At 45.0% G+C, this 18420-nt stretch overlaps 1 protein-coding gene across 1 annotated transcript in view; it reads right to left on the bottom strand.

Moving 5' to 3' along the window:
• Nucleotides 1–900: 900 nt before the first annotated feature.
• The window catches only part of CRTC3 (CREB regulated transcription coactivator 3), a gene marked incomplete at both ends in the record, with an annotated part of 116344 nt that continues 98824 nt past the window's right edge, over nt 901–18420 (bottom strand). Inside the window, 6 exons of the mRNA XM_080691684.1 lie at nt 901–1109; nt 2734–2836; nt 5583–5663; nt 5748–5948; nt 11363–11661; nt 12618–12835. Coding sequence (XP_080547810.1) covers nt 901–1109; nt 2734–2836; nt 5583–5663; nt 5748–5948; nt 11363–11661; nt 12618–12835 — 1111 coding nt within the window. The remainder of the gene's footprint in view (nt 1110–2733; nt 2837–5582; nt 5664–5747; nt 5949–11362; nt 11662–12617; nt 12836–18420) is intronic.

The raw sequence follows: 18420 nt of genomic DNA, 5'->3' as shown, positions 1-18420 counted from the left end.
GGCGGGCTGCCGAGCACAGCGGGCGCAATCATTTGCGTGAGCACACACCGACACGTGGCTCTGCAGCACTTATCTGTGCCAGGCACTTGGGTACCAGGGTTCAGTGAGGAGGAAGGCACAGCCCCGCCCTCTGGGAGCTGCGGTCAGCGGGTTTGCACCACCTCCTGATCCGCAGGGCAGCGTCTGCAGGGGCAGCAGGCTCCTGGGTGGGGCTGACAGGACCGCCACAGCTGGGCTCGTGGCCCCACAGCCCCTCTCCTCCCCGCCTCCTAGAGTGCGCACAGCTCCTTTCAGGCTCAGGAAACTTCTCAGTGACTGAATGAAACGGTCCTCCTTTTCCTCCTGTCTGTAGGAAAAGGTTACTAAAGCAGCAGAAAGAGATTACAAACTGGACAGAACCAAGCTAGCATTCAGCTGGTCTAGCTCAAGCCTGTCCTCGGACTTGTGGCTAAACTTCTTCATATGTAACCGAGGCCTCTGAGGAGCCCGGGAGGCCAGGCCGGGGCGGCAGCGTGGTGCTCAGGTACCTCGCAAGGAGCCTCACACGCCGGTTCTGTCTTCAGTATGGACTGAGATCAGTGGTTCTGAGCACCACAAGACGTGAGGCCTCAGGGTCCGTGACACTTTCTACTTTATACACTGACTGACTAAAAGGCTAATAAAAGATGGAAGGCCCCAGGGCCGGCTTTCTTTTCCAGTCCATCAAGCTCTGAAGCAGCTTGCCTGCGGCAATACAACCTGAGCCGCGGGCCTGAGAGGCAGGGCGTAGCCGTGTCTAGGAAAAGCTGTGGCATCCGAGACGGCGCCTCCCGTGCTCAGCAAACCCGTCCCGGCGGGCGCTGGTTCTGTCTCATTGCTGTACTGTGGTGTTTCAGAAGCTCTCCGGTCCCTGTGTTCTGCTCACAGCCGGTCAGCACGGAACGTCTCTTCCACAGAGGGGTCGAGCAGGCCCATGCTGGAGTCGCTCAACATGCTGAGTCCATCCAGGCTCAGGGGCTCAATCTGCAGCTCCTCCTCCAGCGGAAACGCGGCGTCCACGTCCAGGCCGACCTCAGGCATGCCTGCCAGCGCGCTGCTGAGGTCCTTGAACAGGCCGGTGCTTGCGCCTTCTGAAAGAAACAGCGAGAAGGGAACAGAGCGCCCTGGGAGGCCCGGGCTCCAGGGTTCCAGAAGGTGCTGCCCAAACGCCATCCTGCCACCTGCCAGCCAGGCCGCTGAGCCCAGGCCCAGCCCCAGGCCCACTCTTCCCCTGGAGCCTGCATTCTTTTGGGGGGGCTGAGTACTAGGGGTTGAACCTAAGACATTCCATCTCTGAGCTACACCCCGACCCTATTTTATTTCTTGTGATACTAGGGACTGAACCCAAGGACATTCTACCTCTGTAAATATACCCCCAGCCCTATTTTATTTTTATTTTGAAACAAGGTCTTACTATGTTGATGAGAGCCTCACTACTTGCTGAGGCCATCCTCAAACCTGCCATTCTCCTGCCTCAGCCTCCCAAGTCCTGGACTGCATATGTGTGCCTGGGATCACAGGGTTCCAGCTAGATTCTTTCTTTCTTTTTCTTTGGTCCTGAGAATGGAACCCGGGGCATTCTACCTCCGAGTTACACTCCCAGCCCTATTTTTTAAATTATTCTTTATTTTGAAACAAGGTCTCACGGAGTTGTAAAGGGCCTAAGTAGCTGAGGCTGTCTGCGAACCACAATCCTCCTGTCTCAGCCTCCGAAATACTGGGATTACAAGTGTGTACCACACGCCTGGCTCCAGCTAGATTCTGGACAGTCAACTCCACAACGTCCTATTCTTACAGTTTTGGGTTTTTTTTCCAGTACTGGAGATGGAACCCAGTGGCATTCTACCTCTGAGCTACACCCCCAGCCCTATTTTTTTAATTCTTTATTTTGAAACAGCATCTCACTAAGTTGCAGAGAGCCTAAGTATTTGAGGCTGGCCTCGAACCTATGATCCTCCTGCCTCAGCCTCCCAAGTACTGGGATTACAAGCAAGCACTACCATGCCTGGCTTTATGGTTTTCTTTGTTTCAATGGTGTTCAATCACCTGAGACTAAATATTTCAGAAAAACTTTGACCATCAGGCCCTTTCCCTACTTCCTTCCTGTCTCTGGGGCTGAACACACATACTTCAAAAAGTAAAGATGAGTCAAGGGACTTTCACTGTTATTTATTTATTTATTTACTAATTTATTTAGTTGCACTGGGGATTGAACCAACCCAGGGGTATTCTACCTCTGAGCTACACCCTCAGGCCTATTTTATTTATTTTTTTCTTACAGTACTAGGGATTGAAATCAGGGGCATTCTACTTCTGAGCTAAACCCCAAGCCCTATTTTTTATTCTTTATTTTGAAAAAGAGTCTCACTAAATTGTGGAGGGCCTCACTTAAGTAGCTGAGGCTGGATGTGAACCTACGATCCTCCTGCCTCAGCCTTCCAAGTACTGGGATTATGAGCATGCACAACCATGCCTGGTCCTATTATATTTTTATTTTGAAACAAAGTCTCCTTAGGCTGATGAGCATCTCACTAGTTGGTGAGGCTGTCCTGGATCCTTCTGTCTCGGCCTCCCAAGTGCTGGAATCACAGGTATGCACCATGCCAGACTACTGTTTGCTTATGATACAGTTCTGTGGTTTAAACTGTCTTACAAAGGCATCTAGAAGAGAGGCAAAATGAAGCCAGCAGAGAGGTCGGGGCAGCCTATGCTCACCTGTCAGGACGGTGTTTGGGAAGTTCCCGCAGTTGGAATACAGGTTTGGTCTCAGGTGGAACGGGTCCTGTGGCTCTCGATGGCCTTGTTGCACGAGGGGCGCCTGGGGGCATCAAAGTCACATTGTAAGAGGCAGTCTGCTTCTCAGAGCAAGGTCACACTGCGGTGTGCTCCCAGGGCAGAGCCAGACACACAGACTGGCCCTCACTCCTCCTTCTAGGGCCCCAGAGTGCTCTTCTGCCCTGTTATTCTGGGCAAAAGATTTCTGTCAGGCAGGCAGACCCGGGGGAGGTGGCTGGGCCCTGAGGTCAACAGGGTGGGTGTTTGTCCCTTTCACAAGTTGTCCAGCGCACCACATGGTCCCAACAGACACCAATGGTCATGGTCATGGTTCCAAAGCCCCTCTGTGTCTCAGACATGCTCCTCCTCTTCAGTCTCACCTCCACAAACCACCATCTGTGGAAACCCTCTGGGGGCTCCATCTGTAACTAAGGAAGCGGTAAGGGCTCTTTACCGCTGTGTTTTTTTTTTTTTTTTTTTTTTTAAAGAAAATAGAATATGGAGTTTCTCCTTTTCACACTCAGAGGGAGAGAGCTCAGGCCAGTGCCTCTCCATGATAGTCTCTACAAGGGAATAAAAACAGCTAAGGCCGCCGGGCAGGGTGGCGCAGGCTTGTAATCCCCGCGCTTGGGAGGTGGAGACAGGATGATCTCACAGGTTCGAAGCCAGTCTTGCTGGCTTAAGAGACCTTGTTTTCAAATAAAATATAAAATAGGTCTGGGAGTGTAGCCTGGAGGTAGAAGGGTTCCATCACTAGTACCGCCACCACCACCAAAAAAAAAAAAAAAGAGTTAGGGCCTATTTTAGGTTCCTCTCCATTTTTTTTTTTTTTTTTTTTTTGTGGCACTGGGGTTCCTGGAAACCCTTCTATCTAGGGCTACACTCCCAGACCTATTTTATATATTTATTTGGAAACAGGGTCTCTGTTTCCAAATAAACAGAAGCGCGGCTGGCTTCGAACCTACGCGATCCTCCTGTCTCCGCCTCCCAAGCTTGGGGATTACAAGCCTGCGCCACCACACCTGGCTACTTCTCCCAATATTATATAAATAATTTTTATTATTTTTTAATGTCTCAAAAGAAGAAGTTTCCATCATTTTTTAGGGAAATAGATTTTGCATCTAGACTGAAATGGGCTCTTTTTTTGTGTGATGTACTAGGGATGGAACCCAGAAACATTTTACCTCCCAGCTACACCCTCAGCCCTATTTTTTATTGTTTATTTTGAAACAGGATCTCACTAAGTTGCAGAGGGCCTCATTAAGGAGCTGAGGCTGTCCGCGAACTGCGATCCTCCTGTCTCAGCCTTCTAAATGCTGGAATTACAAGCGTGTACCACCACGCCCAGCTTGAAATGGACTCTTTAATTTTTCTTATTTTACTTATTTGGTGGTACTGGGGATTGAACCCAGGGGCATTCTACCTCCAAGTTAAACTCCCAGCCCTATTTTTTATTTTTATTTTGAATAAGGTTTTGCTAGATTAATGAGAATTTTGCTAGATTGATGAGAATCTCACTACTTGCTGAGGCTGTCCTCGATCTGTGATCCTTCTGTCTCAGCTCCTAAATACCAGGATTACAGATGTGCACCACCACGTGGTGCACTAACGTGTTCCTAATGAACTCTTTAGAAAACAGGAAGGCAGGGCCATGTTGTAGCTCAGTGCTCAGTGGTAGGGTGCTTGCCTAGCCCTGGATTCAATCCCAGTACCACCAAAATGAAACAGATTAAACAAAACCACCCTCAAATTGGGAAGGCAAGGACCACTGGTTCTTCCCACATACTCCACCATTGTCTACTCAGGAAATAGCTTTCTTTATCTGATGATGATGATGATTTGCAGTACTGGGATTGAACTCAAGGGCATTCTACCTCTCAGGTACATTCCCAGCCCTACTTTTTTATTCTTTATTTTGAAACAGTCTTACTAAGGTGCTGAGGGCCTCACTAAGTAGCTGAGGCTGGTTATGAACCTATGATCCCCCATCTCAGCCTCCCAAGTACTGGGATTATAAATACACACCACCACGCCTGGCTGCTATATCATTATTAAGTTCTGGAAGCTGCTCCGCTCTTCCTTCACGCCTTAATCCATCCTGGAGCCTGACCCATACTTATTGAACACTAAAATCTAGGGATAATAAAAATGATCAGTGCTGGAGAGAAACAAAAGAGCAAAAGAAAGTGGCTGAAAAGAAGTATCTTAGCCAGGCGTGGTGGCGCACACTTGTAATCCTGGTACTTTGGAGGCTGAGACCAGGAGGATCGCGGTTTGCAGCCAGCCTCAGTACTTAGTGAGGCCCTCTGCAATTCAGGGAGACACTGTTTCAAAATAAAAAATAAAAAATAGGGCTGAAGGTATAGCTCGGAGGTAGAATGCCCCTGGGTTCCATCCCCAGTATGGAAAAAAAGAAAAAAAAATCTTGCAGAAGGAGGTGGCCCTCCACTGCCCGGGCGAGCTCTCCTGGGATCGTGGGAGGCAGCACTTTGCTGGTGCCCTAGCCTGGCCTGCAGCACCCCCTCCTGCCTGCGCCTGAGTTTCCTTAACGTGAGGGGACTGAGCAGGGCTGCGAGGTTCCCTTCCAGTACTGATCATTCTACAACTCCATGCCTGGAGAGTCTCCAGAAGGCCTCTGCTGTGCCGGACACTGAGCACACGGCAGCACTGGCCTCTAGGCTGGGAGGACTCACTCCCCTGAGAACAGTGGGGGAGCTCCAGAGGCCTGCTGTGGGGTCCACCCGCTGAGCAGTCTGAATCTACCAGGAGGGAGGTGGGTGGTCACCCACCTGTGGAGGAAAGGCTGGGCCTGGCCTCAGAGACTGCTGGTCAAAGCCCACATCTGGGAAGAAGTTGGTCAAAGATGAGCCCTTAAGAGAAGAAGGTGACCATTTAGCACGGTGCTCAGGACAACATAAGCATTTCCTCCTCACAATATTCCGGCTAGGACTTGCCTGGGACGCGAGGAGCTGGAAGTCTGACTGAGGCAGGGATGGGGCCACCTGGGGCTGCTGAGCAGGGGGGTCCTGGGTGTGGGGCTGCTGCAGGGGAGGCTGGGAGAGATCCTGGGATGTGGGGTAAGGAGGCGGCGGTGACACTTGGGCTTGAGCTTCTGTGGGCAGAAAGGAAAGTGGGCTTCTCTCTGAGGAAACCATCTGTAAAACAAACAACACCACTCATTAGCTTCTGAGTGTCTTAGCAGTTGAGACTCTCTCCTAGAAAGCAGAAAAAGAGGTAAAAAAAAGAGGACAAAGAGGAGTGAGAAGAAAATAAGGACTTTAAGGACATTAGAGGAAAATGATATTCAGTATCCATATAATAGGGGTTCCAGAAAGAGAGAACAAAGAAAACTGAAGGGAAGAAATCATTAAAGAAATAATTAAAGAAAATTTCCTACAAACAAAGGACATGTTTCTAGAGTGAAGAAACCCACCAAAAACCTCGATTTAGTCTTACATTTTCTTGAAGTTTCAGAGCACTGGGGACAAAAAGAAGATCCTATAAATCTACTCTCTCCAGAAGAAAAGGAGATTTCATTCTAAGTATCAAGACTCAGCCTGGCATTTGATTTCTCAGTAACAACTCCAGAAAACTAAAAAGCAGTGGACTAAGACCTTCAAAATTCCAGGGGAAAATTTATTTCAAACTTAGAATTCAATATCCAGTCAAATATTAACTAGCAGATAGAATAAAGACATTTTAAATTCATGCAAAATCACATGTACTCTTTCTTATAAATAGATGATTTGTCTTTAAATGTGTTGAGATCAACTCAACATTAAGAGTTTGAGACTCAGATAGTAATGCATACACAGAACACCAGACAGACAGCAACAGCTACAACAAAAATGTTCATCTTATTACTTCACAATACGCTGCATGGCTCAGCTCCGACTACATTATTATAACTACAGAAACACTAAACACTGAGTGTTGTTCTAGTCAAAATTATACTACTAAGGAGGGTGAGCAGGAAGTATGTGTGTGAGGGGAATTACGGGAGAGTTGAAAGAGAACTAAATCCTAATCTTTTATTTTCCTTTTTGTTACTGGAATTTGAATGCAGAGGTGTTCTACCTCTGAGCTACAGCCTGAGCCTGATTTTTTAATTTTTGAAACAGGGTCTTGTTAAATTGCTAAGGGTCTTGCTTAGTTGCTGAGATTGGCCTTGAATATGTGATTCTCCTGTCTCCAGCTAAGTACTGGGATTACGGGCATGTGCCACCATTCTTGGCCTAAATTTTCATCTTTTGATAGTAAAATGTCATGAGATAATTCCTAACACCAAAAATTTAAAACAAAATAACACAAAACAGCATGGTTATACTAAAGAGATTAGCTAAAATAGTTGAAAGTAGCCATCTCTAAGCTCTGAAGAATACAGTTAGCCAAGTTTGGTGGCACAAGTTTGTAATCCCAGTACTTAGGAGGCTGAGCTAGAAGGATGAGGCCAGCCTTAGCTACTTAGTGAGGCCCTCCACAGCTTAGTAAAAACTTATTTCAAAATAAGGAATAAAACAGGACTGGGGTGTGTAGCTCAGAGGCAGAATGCCCTGGGTTCCATCCCCAGTACCCCCACCCCCAAAATTACAGTTAACAGTAGAGAGAAGACAGCTGTTCGTGTTCCCCCCTTCTTCTTCTTCTTCTTCTCCTCCTCCTCCTCCTCCTCCTCCTCCTCCTCCCATTCTTCTTCTTCTCCTTCTTCTTCTTCTTCTTCTTCTTCTTCTTCTTCTTCTTCTTCTTCTTCTTCTTCTTCTTCTTCTTCTTCTCTCTCTCTCTCTCTCTCTCTCTCTCTCTCTCTCTCTCTCTTTCTTTTTTTGGTGGTACTAGGGTTCCTGGAAGCCCTTCTACCTCTGGGCTACACTCCCAGACCTATTTTATACTTTTTTTAATTTTTGGAAACAGGGTCTTTTAAGCCAGAGCGGCTGGCTTCGAACCTGCGCGATCCTCCTGTCTCCGCCTCCCAAGCGTGGGGATTACAAGCGTGCGCCACCACACCTGGCGACAGCTGTTATTTCAAAGCAAGCCCTTTAGAATTATTTGCCTTTTTAAAGTATGTTCATGTATAACACTGACTTAAAAAAAATTTTTATTTTGCCAGTCTGGGATGGAACCCAGGGACATTCCACCTTTGAGCTACACTCCCAGCCCTATTTTTCTTCCTTTATTTTGAAATAGGGTCTCACTAATTTTCAGAGGGCCTCACTAAGTAGCTGAGACTATCTGCGAACTGCGATCCTCTAGTCTCAGCCTCCTGAATATTGGGATTATGAGCATGTGTCACCACACCCAGCTCAGCCCAATTATTTATTTATTTATTTATTTATTTATTTATTTATTTATTTATTTATTTATTTATTTATTTTTGTGATAGTGGGGGTGGAACCCAGGACCCAGGGGTTTTCTACCTCCAGGCTATACTCCCAGACTTATTTTTATACTTTTTTTTTTTTTTTTTTTTTTGCGGGTCTGGGGATGGAACCCAGGGGCATTCGACCTACAAGATACACCCCCTGCCCTAATTTTTATTATTTTATTTTGAAACCCGGTCTCACTGAGTTGCAAAGAGCCTCACTAAGTAGCTGAGGCTGTCTGAGAACCGCGATCCTCCGGTCTCAGCCTCCCAAATGCTGGGATTACAAGCTGCTACACCACGCCCAGCTTATTTTTATACTTTATTTGGAAACAGGGTCTCCCTAAAGTTGCTGAGAGCCTCACTAAGTAGCTGAGGCTGGCTTTGAACCTGTGTGATCCTCCTGTCTCAGCCTCCCAAGCACTGGGATTATAAGTGTGTGCCAACACGCCCGGGTCAGCCCTATTTTTTATTCTTTATTTTGTAACATGGTCTCACTGAGTTGCAGAGGGCCTCACCAAGTAGCTAAGGCTGGCTGCAAATCCATATCCTCCTGTCTCAGCCTCCTAAATACTGGGATTACCACCACGCCCAGCAACATTGATTAAAAAAAAAATCAAAATATTAAATAAAAAAATGAAAATATCTGCAAGAGAATGTTCTCTACCTATAGTCTCCTTAAAATGCAGGTAGTAAGCAATAATACTTTTATATCCTATAAAATAATGTTGTAAAATAAAACTAATGACAATCTAATAATATAAAAATAATCAAAATACAATTATGAAATCTCCTCTCACCTCCCCCAAAAGGGATTAATATGATAGTGTAACTCCTCTTGTTCTCTACCAACTCCTTCTTGCTAAACTATTTATGGTTTAGAAGTGGAGCAGTTAATGATGTTATAATGTACCTAAGGTGTGACCAATAGGCAGGAAGTTAAAAACATATTCACTGATGATTATGGTAAGGAGCACCACCCTAAGAGTTTAGAATGAAAACAGCATCAGCAAGTAACCTCCTGTATTTTTGGTTTTTATTTATTTTTTATGGTACTGGGGACTAAAATCAGCACCTTCTAGCTCTATATTTTATTTTATTTATTTTTATTTTTTTATTTTTTGGTGGTACTGGGGTTCCTGGAAGCCCTTCTACCTCCAGGCTACACTCCCAGACCTATTTTAATTTTGGAAACAGGGTCTCTTAAGCCAGCGCAGCTGGCTTTGAACCTGCACGATCCTCCTGTCTCAGCCTCCCAAGTGAGGGGATTACAAGTGTGCGCCACCACACCTGGCTTCTATATTTTATTTTGAAATAGAGTCATGCTAGGTTGATGAGAATCTCACTACTTGCTGAGCCTGTCTTCAAACCTGTGAACTTCCTGTCTCAATCTCCTAAATACTGAGATTATAGACACATGCCACCACACTCACTGTTCAACTCCTATATATATATATTTTTTTTTTTTGGTGGTACTGGGGTTCCTGGAAGCCCTTTTACCTCCGGACTACACTCCCACAGGCTACACTCCCAGACCTATTTTTTAACTTTTTTATTTGGAAACAGGGTCTCTTAAGCCTGCGTGGCTGACTCCGAACCAGCGCGATCCTCCTGTCTCCGCCTCCCAAGTGCGGGGATTACAAGCGTGCGCCACCACGCCCGGCTCAACTCCTATATTTTTATAACAGGCTGCACCGTCAAAAATACGCCTCTTAGCTGGGTGTGGTGGTGCATCTCTGTAATCCCAGTACTTAGGAGGCTGAGACACAAGGATTGCACATTCAAGGACAACCTCAGCAAGTAATAAGACTCAAATCAACCTAGTGAGACCCTGTTTCCACAATAATAAGTAAAATTGGGCTAGGGGGTGTAGCTTGAAAGTAGAATGCCTCTGGGTTCAATCCCCACTACGAGAGAGAGAGAGAGAGAGAGAGAGAGAGAGAGAGAGAGAAGAGAAGAGAAGAGAAGAGAAGAGAAGAGAAGAGAGAAGAGAGAAGGAGAGAGAGGAGGAGAGAGGAGAGAGAGAATATACACCTTTTTTTTTTTTGTGGTACTGGGGATGGAACCCAGGCGCCCTCTACCTCTGGGCTATACTCCCAGACCTATTTTATATTTTATTTGGAAACAGGGTCTCTTAAACCAGCTGAGGCTGGCTTCGAACCTGCATGATCCTCCTGTCTCAGCCTCCCAAGTGCGGGGATTATACAAATGTGCGCCACCACGCCTGGCTCAAAATACACTTCTTTCTAAGTAGACTTTTTTTCTTTCTTTGTGGTACTGGGGATGGAACCCAGGGGCTTTCTACCTCTGGGTTATATTCTCAGACTTGAGGCTGGCTTGAAACCTGCAGGATCCTCCATCTTCCTGTCTCAACCTCCCAAATACTGGGATTACAAGAGTGTGCCACCATGCCTAGCTTTTTTTTTTTTTTTTTTTTTTTTTTTTTTTTTTTTTTTTTTTGCGGGTCTGGGGATGGAACCCAGGGGCATTTGATCTCTGAGCTACACCCCCTGCCCTATTTTTATTCTTTATTTTGAAACAGGGTTTCATTAAGTTGCGGAGGGCCTCCCTAAGTAGCTGAGGCTGTCCGCAAACCGTGATCCTCCGGTCTCACCTCCTGAATGCTGGAATTACAAGTGTGCGCCACCACGCCCGGCTCACACCTAGCTTCTAAGTAGACTTTTTAGTCTACTTTTAAGTCCTCACATAGCTAGTATTTCATGAAGAATAAAAGCATTATTTCTTAAATTTGCAGTTGTGACTAGGGGAGAGGTCTAATACAGTAGCACAATTTCAGGAAGGCATCAGATGTGTTCATTTGCTTTACTCTGTGGTTTAACATATTTAGAGTCAAGAACTGATTTTCCACATCAATTTGAAATCCTAAGCTGGTTTCCCTGAGCTGCCTTAGACATATCTGAATTGCATTCTCTACATCCTCCCCTTTCCTCAAACTTCAAGTTCATGAATTTGTGATTGCAAATTATTCAATATTTGCTTACGAGTAATCAACACAGCAAATCTGCTATTAGATAATAATGCATTCTGAATTATTCACACTTCTGTTCTTTCTCATTTCACAAATAAGACACAACTTACTGCCTCTGTGATCTCATGGACACTTGGTGCAATAATGGGCCTAACCCAAGAAAGCCCAGAAAAAGCCAGCCACTCCTACGTGCTTAAGCCTCGCACTGTGGTTTGGGTGTGCGTTACCTGGGAAGCAGGATATGGGTTCAGTGGGCTGGTTGCAGAGAGTTGTCTGCTGAAACCTTGATGTGCCTCAGGGCCAGGAGAAAGTGTGAGAGGGCTGACTGGAGGCTGCCTGCGTCGAGAGGGGCCACTCAGGTTGGTAGTGGAAAGAGATGGGTTGCTCAGGGAAAACAGACGGAGCGAAGGGTGAAGAGCAGAGGCACTGGCAGCAGATGTCTGCGGGTGGCTATTTAGGGAAGAGGAAAGCGCTATCTTATTGAGCGTGGCTTGGATGGAAGGGTTACTCCGAGAACTCTGGAGACCTGAAAGACAACAAATTCACAAGTTACTTGTTATAATTTCAGACCCAACTTTTTGTTTGGTCCAAAGATTAAAGTTTCCTTCCTACGATCCACATGTGATGCTGATTCTGTATGTACAGGAGTTTCTGGGTGACTCTCCTACAGGAAATGTCTCTGATGTACCAATGGCAAGGAAAAGGTGCATCCACACCAAAAGAGGCAGAGCCAACCACCTGGTATGAGCAAGATGGGAACTACTGTTTCCAAAGTAAACAAACTTTGGACTCAAGCCCACACAGGACACCCAAGTCACATTATGGGTACCATTTTAACACGGCTAATGCCACATCTTTAAGCACCTCTGAAAACTTGACTGAATAATTTTAAACTGTAGATTCCTACTATATACATGTTAAGTATAGATTTATTTGTCTCCACTGTAAATTTTCTAAAATTCAAAACATTCTCTCTTGAAGTTCAATGGGGAATTAAAGCACTCTAGACAGATGGCTTGGGCTGGGATGTAGCTCAGTGGCAAAGTGCTCACTCTGCAAGCCCAGCACCCTGGGTCAACCCCCAGTGCCAAAAAGACAAAAAAATAAATAAATAAAAATCAACTAAAGAGATGACTTAAATGATAACATCAACAAACACTGATGAGAACTGCTAATATTGTCCAGTCGGCATAAAATGAATGCTTAGTTCTTCATTACCAAATCTTTTCTTCCAAATCCCCTGGGTAACATGGGCTGGTGACAAGAATGAGGTTCAGCAGAGCTGCCCCCACAGCCTATCGGAAGAGCAGAAACAGAACCCCAAAGCAAGATGCCAGCTGGGTCAGCAGATAGGCACACTCTTCTCCCCTGGAGGCATGGTCACCCTTCTGCGATGCACTCAACAGGCCACCTGACGGGGACTGCTTGTGAACGAGCGGGCAGGGAGGCTGCCAAGGCCTGTCCTAAGCAGGGAGCGCTTACCAGAGGAGCCTCTGATCCCCAGGTGGGTCATCGCAGCCGGGAGGTTGCCCACACTATTCCCCACACTCATGCTCCCAAAGAGGTGGTCACTGGTATCCAGGGAGGTTGGCAGGGGCGCTGAGTAGTGGAGGTTGGTGAGATCTGGTAATGACCCTCCAGTGTTCAGGGTACCCAGAAAGGGTGAGAGGCCTATATTTTGTCCATTATGTGGGAAAGCACTGAAAGAAAAAAAGGTAAGTATTACTTTCTACACTGCATGTGGATGTTGGGATATGGGACACACATGATACATTTTCCTTGTCAAATAGGAGCAGCAAATGTCAAAGACCAAAGTCCTAATATAGGCTCTGTGCTCCCCTCGCTCTGAGAACCTGGATAATTGCCTCAACTTCTCTGTGCTACAATTTTCTTTCCTCCTAAGTTGGACTACTGATGTCACCTATGGCTATTTCACAGGGATGTGTGTGTGGGTGGGGTGGGTACTAGGGATGGAACCCAGGGGCATTCTACCTTTGAGCTACACTCCAGCCCTATATTTTATTCTTTATTTTTATTTTGAAACAGGGTCTCACTGAGTTGCAAAGAGCCTCACTAAGTAGCTGAGGCTGTCTGCAAACAGTGATCCTTCGGTCTCAGCTTCCCGTAAGCTGCGATTACACGTGTGTCCCATCACGCCTGACTCTATTTTTATTTTTGAAAAAGGGTCTCAATAGGCTGATGATAGTTATGCTACTTGTTGAGCCTATTTTCAAACCTGTGATTTTCTTGTCTTACCCTCCTGAACATTGGAATTATAGGCATGTGCCACCACACCCGGCTTCCAGGAATATTTTGAAGACGAGACTAGATACAAAAGTACTTTTCCAATTTTTTGGAGTACTAGAGGTTGAACCCAGGGGCATTCTATCTCTGAGATACACCCCAGTCCTATTTTTTATTCTGTATTTTGAAACATGGTCTCACTAAGTTGCAGAGGGCCTCATTAAGTATCTGAAGCTGACCACAAACCTAAGATCCTCTTGTCTCAGCCTCCCAAGTACTGGAATTACAAGTGTAATCCAGGTGCTACCATGGCTGGCTTGTACTTCTGAAATTATAAGCCACTATACAAAATGTGAGGTACTACTTTATATTTATACAGGTCTTTTTTTTTTTTTTTTTTTGTTCTTGGAAGCCCTTCTACCGCTGGGCTACACTCACAGACCTATTTTATATTTTTTTGAAACAGGGTCTCTTAAGCCAGCCCGGCTGGCTTTGACCTGCACGATCCTCCTGTCTCTGCCTCCCAAGCGCGGGGATTACAAGCATGCACCACCATGCCTGGCATACAGTTCTTTTGATGAGATTTCTAAATTATCTTTCTCCCCCCCCCAACAAAAAAAGTATCTCTGAGCAACTTGATACCTTCAAGATAACCTGTTTTAATTACAGCTTATTTTTTATTATTATTTTGTGTGTGTGTATGTGGTACTGGGAAATGAACCTAAGAGCATTCTACCTTTGAGCTATATCGCCAGCCCAATTTTATTTCTTATTTGGAAATAGGGTCTCACTAGGTTACTGAGAACCTTGCTAAATTATATAACAGCTTTTATTTATTTTGGTGGTACTGGGGTTCCTGGAAGCCCTTCTACCTCCGGGCTACACTCCCAGACCTACTTTTTTGTATTTTTTATTTGAAAACAGGGTCTCTTAAGTCAGCGTGGCTGGCTTCGAACCTGTGCAATCCTCCTGTCTCTGCCTCCTAAGCACAGGGATTACAAGCGTGTGCCACCACACTCGGCCATATAACAGCTTTTATAAGTTTTTTTTTTTTTTTTTTTTTGAGGTACTGGGGATTGAACCCAGGGCATTCTAACTCTGAGCTACACTACCGGCTCTATTTTATTTTTATTTTGAAACAGAGTCTTGCTGGTTGATGAGAGTCTCACTACTAGCCGAGGCTGTCCTCAAACCTGTGATCCTCATGTCCTAGCCTCCCAAGTACTGGGATTACTCTCATAGACTTTTTTTTTTAATTGGTGCATTGTAGTCATATATCAATCACATTGGAGTACAAGACTTGAGAGGATATATAAGCACACATCATCCAATTAGCCCTCATCCAGCCCCCATCCCATTCCCTCCCCATCCCTCGATCCCATGCTTGTTTGGTGATTAACTTTGACATATTTGTTTATGTACCTCCTGCTTTTTAAAGAGGCTCCATCCTCCCCTATTCCATACCCTCTGATTGGTCACCTTAGTTGCTTCACTATAGGGCCCTTTCTATAGCTCGACCTCTTCCTGTTGCCCCTTTCCTCCTAGTTATTGCTGATTAGGGGAAGCATCTGATTTTTATTTTCTGCGATATTTCTCTGTGCATGCCACGTTGCAAGTACCGATCCCACTCTTGATGGCCCCAGTAGTGGCCTGGCTACGCGGTGGATGGATCCAGACCTCACTGGCTCAAGCAGTGGCCTTGCCTCATGGGAGGCCCCGATTCTGGTCTCGCTAGCCCCAACATTGGCCTAACCCCTTAGCTGGCTCTGATCCCGACCTCGGAGGCCCCAGTAGTGGCCTTGCCTCACGGCAGGCTCTGATGCTGGCCATTGGCCCCGGCACCAGCCTAACCCCTCAGCAGGCTCTGATCCCGGCCTCGGAGGCCCCAGCACCGGCCTAGCCTCACGGCAGGCTCCGATGCCGGCTGCTGGTCCCAGCACTGGCCTAACCCCTCGGCAGGCTCTGATCCGGGCCTTGGAGGCCTCAGCACCGGCCTTGCCTCATGGCAGGCTCCAATGCCGGCCATTGGCCCCGGCACCAGCCTAACGCCTCTCATAGACTTTAATGTGAGAAAAACATCTTGCCATCCGCTTGTCAAAATCTGCTGGCCTGTCACTGTGCAGCCAGGAGGCTGCCTTCTGGAGGGCTGAGGAGTGTGTACTCACGTCCAGCAGCCCGCTTGCAGGCCTGGGGCAAGAATATGAATGGAGGCTGCATGCCATCTGTTTCCGTTTCTAAAGTTATAAATCAAATGTACAACCCTTAAATGAACTTGGTTCTGTTTGTGTCTTGACAAATTGTATCTTCTTGATAGCCTGGAAGGCGAGAAGCAAATGCAGACTTCGCAGACTTCTTTTTTTTTTTTTTTATGAGGTTTTCTTTTGGAGGGGCTTCTTGAGTTGGGGCTGCAGCCCATGGATGGCTTGGGGTATTGGTATGCACTCAACACCAGACCAATTTTTTTATGGTACTGGGGACTGAACCCAGGGGCATTCTACCTCTGAGCTATACCCCCATCCCTTAAAAAATTAATTTTTTTTAAAAATTTTATTTTATTGGTGCACTGTATTCATACATCATAGTGGGATACAAACTTTTGTAGACATACATGCACACATTGCCCAGTCAGTCCCCACCCGATCCCCACCCCATTCTCTCCCCATCCCTCCCTCCCATGCTTGGCTTAGTGGTTGACATCTAGTATTATAGCAATATCCAAAATTAAAAATGATAATCTCACATAACAGTTTCATTTGTCTGATGCCAAGCTTTTGATGATTTAAAGATAACATTTCAATATTTCTTTTTGCTTCCTTTCTTACCAGAGCATATTTTTTTCTGTTTTTTTGGTGAAACTATCATATATTTATATATTTATTTTTCAGAAAAAAATCTATCCTAATATGGAATATGAATTCTAGATACCCAAAACGATCTTGAAGAAGAACAAAGCTAGCAGATATATATTTTCTGATTTCAAACCATATAAAGCTACAATAATTGAAACAGTATAGTACTGTTCTAAAGGCAGATATATAAACCATTGGAGTTAAATACAAGCCTAGAGCTAAATTCTTCCCTATATTGTCAAGTTATTTTTGACAAGGTTTCCACGAACATTTGGTGGTGGAAATAATATTCTTTTAACTAAATATTGTTGAAAAATAATAATTACATGGAAAAGAATAAAATTGGACCCTTACCTAATCCCACATACAAGTATTAACTCAAAATAGATAAAAGACCTAAATATAAATCTTAAGACTATAAACTTTTAGGAGAAAATCCGGGTCATAAAACCTCACAACATTGAAATTGGCAGTGATTTCTTGGATATGATTTCAATGGCACAGGCAACAGAAGAATATATAAACTCCCTAAAAAATAAAAAAAAATATTGTATATCCAAAGACAATGTAAACAGAGTTAAAAGTTACTAATAGAATTGGATAAAATATTTCCAAATGCTATATCTGAAGGTATATTAATATCCCAACTAGAAATCCTAAAAATTAACAACAATAAAGGCAAACAATACAATTTAGAGATAGGTAAAAGCCTGACATAAATAATGAATCTCCACAGATAACCAATCTTAGTTGTCTGTTGGATGGAAAATCTTGTTTCTCTGGTTCTGGTGTGTGTTACCTATTTCTTCTTTGTAGTTAATCTCTTTGAGTATTTTCTCTAGCGCTGGTTTTGAAGACATAAATTCCTTCAGTTTCTGTTTGTCATGGAAGCTTCTTATTTCTCCATCTAATTTGATAGAAAGTTTTGCTGGATAGGAAATTTTTGGCTGGAAGTTGTTTTCTTTCAGAGTTTGGAATATGTTACTCCAAGCCCTTCTGGCTCTCATGACTTGGTTTGGGAAGTCTGGAGTGATTCTAATTGGTTTGCCTCTGAATGTCACTTGGCCCTTTGTTTTTGTTGCCTTTAAGATTCTCTGCTTGGCTTCCACATTGGTCATTTTGACAATTATGTGGCGTGGGGATCCTCTTCTCCGATCCTGTCTAAAGGGAGTTCTATAAGTTTCCTGGACCTGTGTATCAACCTCTTGCTCTATGTTTGGAAAATTTTCTGCTATTACTTCCTTGAAGAGATTGTTGATCCCTTTGGTTTCACTTTCTTTTCCCTCCTCTATTCCAATTATTCTTAGGTTAGCTCTCTTAAGATGGGCCCATATTTCTTCAATGTCAGATTCCTGCTGTCGGATATTTTTTTCTAGATTAGAAACTATGCGTTCATTTTTGGATTGCTCATCTTCTAAGAGCGAGATTCTGTTCTCCATGTGTTCTAATCGGTTGTTTGTGCTTTTAATTGAGGCCTTTACTTCATTAATTGCATCCTTTATCTCTTTTTGGCTCTCTCTGAGTTCTTTTCGAAGCACCTCTATTATTTCTACAGTTATTTTCCTGATTTGATCTTCTAGAAATCTCTGATTTTCTGTTTTATCAGGTTCTGATGTTGTGGGGTTGTGGGCGGTATTCATTGCTCCAGTATTATTCCTCTTTCCCATGATTTCGGATGCTTGTGCCTTCTCTGGATTCTTCCCTTGGGTCACTATGACTTCACTTAAGGTGTTCTGGATCTCGAGTCAGTAGTATCTCAGACCCCACTACTCCTTTACTGGGTTTTATCACAGAGTCTCCGACCCAGGGAGTCGATAGAGGCTGCTTTAAACTATGGGGGGTGCCAGGTTGCACGTTCTCCTATGGTGTGATATCTCTGCCACCACCACTCCCTCACTGGGTACAGTGAGGTACAGTACTGGTATTTCTCCTCTGTGGCCCGCAATTTGACTCACTGTTCTTGAGTACACAGATGTAGCTGTACTGGATTCGGCAAATTCACTGCTGCTGCCGCCGCCGGTGGCAATATGGCGCCGCAGCCACGCCCTCGGCCATGAGGCTGGCGTATTTTTTCTTCTCTGGTTTTGATTTCCACTCTGAATCCCTGCAGCGTGTGCTGAGCTCAGCCACTGGGAGCTTTAAATCCTCTCTGCGCCGAAAGATCCTGCCTGGCTGTTCCGCAGCAGCTCACC

This window comes from Muscardinus avellanarius (genome assembly GCF_963383645.1).
Source record: "Muscardinus avellanarius genome assembly, chromosome: 3".
Classification (NCBI taxonomy): domain Eukaryota; kingdom Metazoa; phylum Chordata; class Mammalia; order Rodentia; family Gliridae; genus Muscardinus; species Muscardinus avellanarius.
This window is presented reverse-complemented; position numbering and strand designations above follow the sequence as displayed.